This window comes from Glandiceps talaboti, chromosome 6 (genome assembly GCF_964340395.1).
Source record: "Glandiceps talaboti chromosome 6, keGlaTala1.1, whole genome shotgun sequence".
NCBI classification, from domain to species: domain Eukaryota; kingdom Metazoa; phylum Hemichordata; class Enteropneusta; family Spengelidae; genus Glandiceps; species Glandiceps talaboti.
This window is the reverse complement of record NC_135554.1, coordinates 15,472,190-15,481,259: the sequence shown is the minus strand read 5'-3', so window position 1 is coordinate 15,481,259 and position 9,070 is coordinate 15,472,190. Positions and strand designations below refer to the sequence as shown.

General features: G+C 34.7%; 1 protein-coding gene across 1 annotated transcript in view; it reads right to left on the bottom strand.

Annotated features, from left to right (window-relative positions):
- Positions 1 to 5,215: 5,215 nt before the first annotated feature.
- Positions 5,216 to 9,070, bottom strand: part of LOC144436528 (receptor-type tyrosine-protein phosphatase delta-like) — a 73,303-nt gene continuing 69,448 nt past the window's right edge. The window contains exon 32 of the mRNA XM_078125338.1: positions 5,216 to 8,845. Within this exon, the coding sequence (XP_077981464.1) occupies positions 8,777 to 8,845 (69 nt within the window). The 3' untranslated portion in view covers positions 5,216 to 8,776. The remainder of the gene's footprint in view (positions 8,846 to 9,070) is intronic.

The window sequence follows — 9,070 nt, the reverse complement described above, 5'->3', positions numbered from 1 at the left end:
AGCAATGGTCCGGCGTTAGCAGGCATGTATATGCATAAGATAAAAAATAATGTTTTTATGTAACTGTTTTCTAGCTTCTACTATTTTGAAAAGTATATACTTGTCCAAAGTGAATTGGACATATGATTTGATGCTCCGTTTAAAATTTGTATGCAAATAAAAATTCATTCATTCATTATGATAGTAAAATAATATTATTTCATGGCAAATAGGCAGTCTGTAAATAGACAAACGTGTAGCAGTTATCATGCCCCGGATTATGAAGGATGATGATGGTGTGCTCACAGTTGTCGTTTCTGAAGGACAATGAGAACCATCGGGAGGAGAGATTATCAACCAACATTTGAATAACATGTAATACAAATAGTCAAGTATGAAGTGAAACCAAATACATTGACAATCGACACTCTTTAGTTTGCAGTTGAGCACAAGGATAACGTTAACACTCGGCTATATATTTAATGTTTCATTGCCACTGTGACGATTGCATCATTATCGTCTAGATTTCAACACAACTAAGAAACTTTATTTAGCTTCCACTACGCTTAATAGCTATCTATATAAGAGAAGTTCGCCCTCGTGGTATGACACAATACCTGTTCTGCCATCTAAAATAGGTCCAAAAAAATGTTCATTTTTTGAATGTTATGTTGGTGCACTCAAAGTGTGTTGGTTTTAATAATCTAGATTGAACCATTTTACGGCAATGTATAGCTCCATGTAATGGATTGAGAACGATTTTGCTCTGCGCGCGTCTACTTCTAAAATTCACATCCAGTGAGATTTGAGAGATGAGCACAAGTTATTTCATTACCGTTTATCGGTGTTAGGGCTGTCGTTATTGGTTTCGTCTGTATTAGTATGATAGTGATGCGTCAAATAGGGTTGAAAGAGTTTACGACCACCGTGTATGGTGACTTTTACACATTAATAAAGCAAGTTTTGAAGCATGGATATACCGGTATATAGGAAAACATCGAGGGGGTGAAAATCAGTTTGGCATGTAACACAAAAATGGTAGTGTCGGTAACATTGGTATAATATCATTACTATTGCAGATATAGTTATATTATGTCTCTTTGGAATGTTAGAGATCTAGAACTTTAGATGCCCATACCTACTATGTGAATAGAAACTGCAATCAAGTATGTGTGCCCTAGACTCTGCTAAAATAGTGTAATTTGTGTCGGGGTTACAAATATTTTTTTTTTTTTAACTTTTTTCTTGTTTTTCTTTTTTCAGACATTCGAATCCAAAAGAGCAAATCATTGAAAATTTGAAGTTTAAATGGCTGTTGAAGAGAAACTTTCTACCAAACTTCTACACAAGGAAACACGACCAGAAAAAATTAGTAAAATGGCCGCCAGATGAACTGTACCAAAATAGTACTATTGTATTTGTGCACAACCAAAAGTCTGGAGGAAGCACCACAAAACGTTGCCTGGAAAAATTAATGACACTTACAAACAATCCGCCACCTGCAATGGTCGCAAACCCCAATGCTGATGACTTCTACACTCTCATGTTAAGCCAAGGAGTACATCAGGATCTCGCGAGATCTTACATGGGCGATTCGACATTTGGAATGTGTGATTTCAGCAATAAGCCATGTTCATACTTCACTATCTTGAGGGATCCATACGAACGGGTTATATCGTCACATAACATGTGCAGATTAATATATGCACAGCAATGTGACGTCAGGAATGCAAGTAAACTGTCAATAAGAGAATGGGCTATACACCAAGGGAGTTTTTTCTTCCGACAATTGCTGGCAAACCCATTGTTCTTCACAAACAAATTCCTGCCTCTCGTGAACATACTGCGAACACCAGAAGATCCTCCGACGGATGAAATCCCCCCTTGGTGGAGAAATGAACTCATCTTAAACCATCTAATGACCGAAAAACAAAAAGACATCGTGTTGGATTTTGTACTTGATCGGTTACAGTGGTGGTTTGCAGTTATAGGCATCACAGATGAATATGACACAAGTTTGGCTCTGTTTGAACGAGTATACCAATTGCCGTTTCACAGTCAGTGTGCAGGGGAAATCAAGAACAAACGGCAATACAAAATGGAGGGGCAAGGGCCACTCTTGACTAAAGAGAAAGTTGCAGAAAAACTAATTGCAGAATTGTCTGCTGACCCGGTGGTAAACGAAGCTATGCGTTACGACATAGAGATTTTCAGAAAAGCAAAAGATATATTTAGACTCCAAAAACTTGTTTATAAAAACAAACTTTAATAAGACAAAAATGATATGGTTCCATATATTAAACCCTTAAAAAGGTTTGTCATCCTAGGCAAAATTCCAAAGTGATGCGGTGACGCGGTATTTTTTTTTCCTATTTCTGACAAATTTCTGATAATGTTTACATAATGTACACAAATACCAGACATTCATAATATACATCTATAGATTCAGTTGTAAACATAATCAAAAACAAATGCTGGTACATTTTTAATAATCATCTTAATATCTTAACAGAATTGTGTATGTATATATATATATATATATATATATATATATATATATATATATATATATATATATATATATATATATATATATATATATATATATATATATATATATATATATATATATATATATATATATATATATATATATATATATATATATATACATATAATTTCATTCTTCTTTCGCCAAGTAGAGTGCTCGATCACCTTGGAGAGCTATCATACATAAAAATGAAAGAAGACGAGTCTGATATTACATAGTGGAATTACACTACGGACCGTTTCACCCGAAGGATCGTCAGGTGTAATAGTGTGGTTTAATAGTATTCGTTAGCTATACATCCTGCATTATGTACATAACTTGTGTGTGTTCACTGATGGCTGTGTGTACACAAAAAGATTGACAACAAAGGTTACGTATTATTAAGTAAGAACTTGTTAGCGTGCCGGCATTTACTGATTAATTCAGTTCTGCTGTTCAAGTTCGTTGATTTGTCGGCAGTTATAATAAAATATTTTTCCCAGAGGCATAGTTGACATCGTTTGGTAACGTTAGAGTATGAGGAAGCCTGCTTGAGAACTGACCAGTGTACGTCGTAATTAATGTTGCTGTCTTTTAGGTGCCAAATGTATTTACTGAGTGCAGTGTCTTTCTTCTTGTGATCAAGTTTAAATGAAGACTTGTGGTTGTTAAACCTGCTTTTGAATTCTGTGTCACTAACGCCTATGTATGATTTGTGATCTTGATTAGTGGTGACTGTTGCTTTGTAAACAACGCTTTTTATGAGGCATTTTCCTGCGAGAGGGCACTCCTTTGGTTTTCTGCAGTTACAGGTATTTTGTTGTGTTTGCTTAGCTTTTGAAAGTATGGCTTTATTATGACCGCTGATTAATTTACCCATGTTGTCCATGCAACTATAGCTCACTTTGGTATTATTACGGTTGAAGATTTTATGCAGTACACTGGATATAGGGAAATGCTTGTCGATGAGGTTGAGAAATTTTCTACCGATGTTTGTTGAAACGTGTTTACTGTAAGGTGGGTTGAACCAAGTTATATTATTATTATATATATATATATATATATATATATATATATATATATATATATATATATATATATATATATATATATATATATATATATATATATATATATATATATATATATATATATATATATATATATACATACACATGGGGGTTAAAAATAACCATACTCACCAATCTGAAAACCGTCAACTTTCTAGTCATAACGCTCAACCTCAACAACGGTAAATATTACCCTTACAGGAAACCCAACGACAACCCCATGTACATACACACGCAGTCTAACCACCCACCCAGCATCATCAAGAACATATCGTCAGCCATCGGCCGTAGAATTTCCGACATATCATCCGACGAACACATCTTCAACCAGGCAGCCCCACTGTACCAAAATGCACTAAAAACCAGCGGCCACAAAGAGAACATCACGTACACCAGCACCCCGACGCAGAAAAACAAGAAAAACCGAAATAGAAACACCATCTGGTTTAACCCACCATACAGCAAAAACGTAGCCACCAATGTAGGCAAACGATTCCTCAACCTAATCACAAAACATTTCCCAGCAGACTCTAAGTTACACAAAATATTCAACAGAAACAATGTCAAAGTCAGTTATAGCTGCATGCCAAACATGGCTACCATAATCAAAGCGCATAACGCCACCATCTCCAACAGCGAGTATGGTATGAATATTACACTCAGCCAGCTGTGGAGTACTGGTAACTACTGGTTGCTACGTTACTGTTTTATATTTCTGTGTGAATGTTATATCAGAAGTTAAAACACAAGATAAAGTGCCAGACTGAGTTCACTGATACCGTGGTAATTATAAGATTAAAGATGTTTTCAATTAGATATAAGGAGAGGAATGGATAATTAGTCAACGAATTCAGCCGGAAGAGAAGACTAACCAGGGAAAGGAAAGAAACAATAACAGAAAACTCAGGTTTATTTCACCACAAAAATCAATCAATTCATCAATCGTTCGATTGCTTCTCTCTGTGGTATGTGGTACTTATTCCCGTGCCGACAACCGCCACCAACGGTGATAGTCAAAATCCTGTGAGGATCTCATTTAAACGAAAGATTCACACTTTCCAAACGCACTAGAGGGTGCTAGAAAGTAGCTACCATATGGGCGAAAGGTGAATCACGTCGTGCATGAGCTTTTTCACATCACAAACAAAATGCGGGGCTTTTTCTACGCGTTTCGGGGGGGGGGGGATATCTCCAACATCTCTCAACATTTAATATCTTCAAATATATAGTGGCATTTCTTGAAAGCTTTATATTCAGTGACAATTACATTGGCTGAGGAATATTTTTATTACGTTAAGGAATCACACACATACATGCATACATACTTACACACACACACACACACACATACATACATACTTACATACATACATGCATACATACATACATACTTACACACACATACACACATACATACATACATACATACATACATGCATACATACATACATACATACATACACATGTACATACACATACATACATACATACACACACATCCATCCATCCATCCATCCATACATACATAGACACACACATATACCTATACACGTGTACGTGTCTATGTACATGTGTATGTACACATACACATATATAAATGTTGACAGATCACATCTTTATAATATTATTCATTAATCATACTTTATTTGCTTGTCAGAGTATCCACAAACATGACAATAGGTGGAAGAGAACATAAAAACATCACCCGTGGAAGAAAAATGGTCTGCAAAACTTTGAAGGACTAATTGCTTTTAACACTACCTAGCTACGGCTATATTACAGTCTGGATGAAAACATAACTACATCTAGAACACAGCCTCTCTGTCTGTGTTTGATCATGATGAACCCTGAACTGTTTTGTTTTTTAATATGTACATTCTGTGTACGTGAACTCAACTAAGTTAAAAAACACATCTTTTTTAACAGATGAATTCTACATTGGAATAATGTGCATGAGATTGGACATAAAATCAAAAGGGTAGTATTGATGAAAAAATAAAAATAATGGTGTCATTTTTCAAGACACCTTGAAATCTGATCACAACTTATTGCTGTGATTAGATACAAAATAAAACATTATTTTTAGGATTAGTTTAAGTAGCAGTATAATTTCTATATGACCCCTTAAAGTTAAAAATTTAACCCAATTTGTTTGCAGACAGCGAGTATTAACATATATTATACATTTACGGAACAGGTGGGTACATAAAATAAAAACACATATTTTGCTTTAAAATCATACACTGATATTGAAAGACCAGGCAATCAACTTTTTCCTACATTTTAAGCTCAGTTGAACATTGATAAAAAAAAAAAGCCCTATTTACAACTTCACCATTACTTGGATAACTTTGAAAAACATTATGGTTTCCATGACAACCCTATCAAAACACCCCAAATAGTAACATAAGTGTAGGGCAACAAATACTGATTGTAAAATTTAATCGGCACGGACAATCGATACACTTTACTGTTGGAGTCACTTGGTTTTCAGTTTTTATTAATTGCTTTAATTATTAGTAATCATATATATACTAGTATATATATGGTGCAGGTGATTGCAAAGGCTAAGCTAGTCATCACAAATACCAGTATCTGTGGGGGTCATTATTTTTCGGTGCTTTGGTTAGTGTGAGGGCCATCTCTAATCCACTGATTTGAAAAAACCAAGTCAAATCTGAATGTATCATTATAGATACATGATCTTGCTGTAGCCCCTTGCATGCAGGGTCTATGGTTACACCAGTAACTGTCAATCTTTTGTGAAAATCTCAGATTCTATATAGCCAGATTCCATAATCAGGAGACACGGACAATCCCTGTTTGTAACTGCTGCTGAATATTCCCCCTTGCATGGACCTAACAAGCATTGCAGGGAAGAAGCCAGCCTAGTACTACCTACGCGCTACGCCAACAGAAAGCCTAACTTAAGCTAGTGACTCCAAGACAGTTAGCAGTATCTCCATGTGAGTCTCACAAAATTTTTAATTACGTGCGACTATACTGGCATGGTATTCTAGGATAACTAAATAACTCATACTTACAAAAAAAAAAACGACTGTAAATAAGTCTTAATTGTTGTAGCCAGTAGTTATTACTATGCCCTGTCTAAACATCTTCTGTACGATTTCAAACACTTTCACCCCCATGTATCTTGGACTACAGGTATATAATTATCTCTTGTATTAATAGTAGATAAGATCTCTTTTGACAAAGATAGCATGAAATGCAAGAATCTTACTAGGATAAAACTGTGTTCCCTTTCTCAAAATGGTAGATATCAGTTACAAGACAGTAGAAAGGTTTTGTTTGTAACAGCCATTAGGATTGCCAAGGTCAATTTTTCATCAATTTTTCACCTGGTTTGATGACGTGATTTCTTCTTTATTTATGATCTGTTGATAAACGGCTTGCAAAGTGTGACAATGAACTTGAACCTGTCAATGTGTACAGTGCAAAGTCTACAGAAGAATGTGTTACAAAAGTATGATGTGTCATACTTGTACTTTACCTAGAGTCTATATTTAACAGGATTTGGACATTCTAATCCTAATGTTGATACTGGCCATTCATACAACAACACTGGACAGTTTGTGCCAAGTTTTAGAAATATCACAAATTCTGGATGACTTCAGTCAAGAAATTCTTAAAACATGTCTAGATATTGTACCTGGAAACAAATTTCTACACAACTGTGCAAAGTAGATAGTGTAATTGGACATGGACTAATACAACTTTGTAACACATCTCTCCTATTACCATGCATAACATGAATGAATCGCATACACAGTTCCTAGTGCTGCTAGGCATACGACAAAGTTGACTTGTAAGTAAGTAAGTGCTGCACAGTGTTCTGCAAATATTAGAAGTTTGTGCTGCACAGCATTTTGCAAAGTTGACAACACGTTAGTGTTTTGAAAAGTTGATACGAAGTACAAAGTTAAAGACTTTTGAGTTGAGATGAATCCACTGAACAAGTTACTACATACAAAATTGATAATGAGCGTACAGTCAATGGCAGTGAAACATACATCACACGTATTGAAGTTGACCACACTCCCTACCCCTTTGACTAAATTTGCCCTCCTCGGCATACAATAAACAGAACTTAAAAAACAACAAAGTGAGGTATGTAAAAAGCAAGAGATACACTACCACCATTACAATAGACATTAACGTTATTCTTAACATGTCAAGTATGGTACTTAAATTCCGACTAATGCAATTTCAAAAAATTCAATTTTCAATAACAATAATAATTATCATAATAATAACAATAATATTAAAATTAATTGGGTTTCTTCATTTTTTCGGTGACATGTTATACAAAAATATTTCAAATCTTATTTAGGGCTCTTATAAAGACCACATTTTCCTTTCAATTCAATGTATGCTATAATACAAAATACGACTGAGCAAAGAGCAACCAATTTGCATTCAATTTATGCACAAATGTGCACAAAATAGACAGAAAACGTCAATATATGTTTCCTGTTTTAAAATACCAGAAAAAACTAGTATGTAAACATAATTACATTAAAAAACACTTGCAAAGACATCAACCTTTTTTCTTTTGCAATGCCTTCTATATGTTGTAACTAAAACATTTCTTGTAAGATAAAATGTGACTGGAAGGAAACCATTAGTAATTGTTTGGATTTTACTACTTACTGGTACATTTATGTTTTATTTTTTAACCACTACGTGTTACAACCATTTATACATACTGTGTTGAAAGAAGTTCAACAACAACTATCTCCATCACACATTCTTGGTAGTGTCCCTTACAGGGTATATATATATTTATATAGAAATTTCCATTACTTCAAGGTTGATGCTTGGTTCCAAACTTTGTTAGGAGTGCTTGCTAGTTTAACTGCATGAATTCCTAGTAAGGTGTTGACAAAATTGTTCTCACTCGTCATTTCTTTCCTATTCCATACTTGGCATGACGTATTGTGTGTTCCTCTAAAAAAACAAACTGCTTGCCGAGAAGTCTTCTAATATACACTTAGGAAATCAGGGAAAGGTAATTCTTTCCATTCTATAGTCTCATTCACTAGAGGTGCTTGCCTTCTTTGTGTCATAATACATCACAATGTCACAAATTCAATGTTTCTTCCCGTACATAATATTTGCAATCACTTCTCATAGTATTTGTTGTGACTGGTGACTGCAGACATATGTGTTGTAATTATTAGTTTGCGTAATGGTCAAATGAGCCCAGGTATTCCAAGGCAGCCCTGTAGCAGAACTGATACTGGTCCTAAAAGAAATAAGAAAAACAAAAATAAGAATAATTGAATGCAGGTATGCAAACACAAAAGGTAGTAAACAATATTGTGGAGAGTGCAAATAAAGGTATAAATATCCTCACTTACCTCAAACAACAATCACTAAATCTTGTTTCCTACTTATTAAGCTAAGGCTATTTTTAATTCATATTTAGTGATGTGAATATGTAACAATGACAACTGATGGGAAATTCACT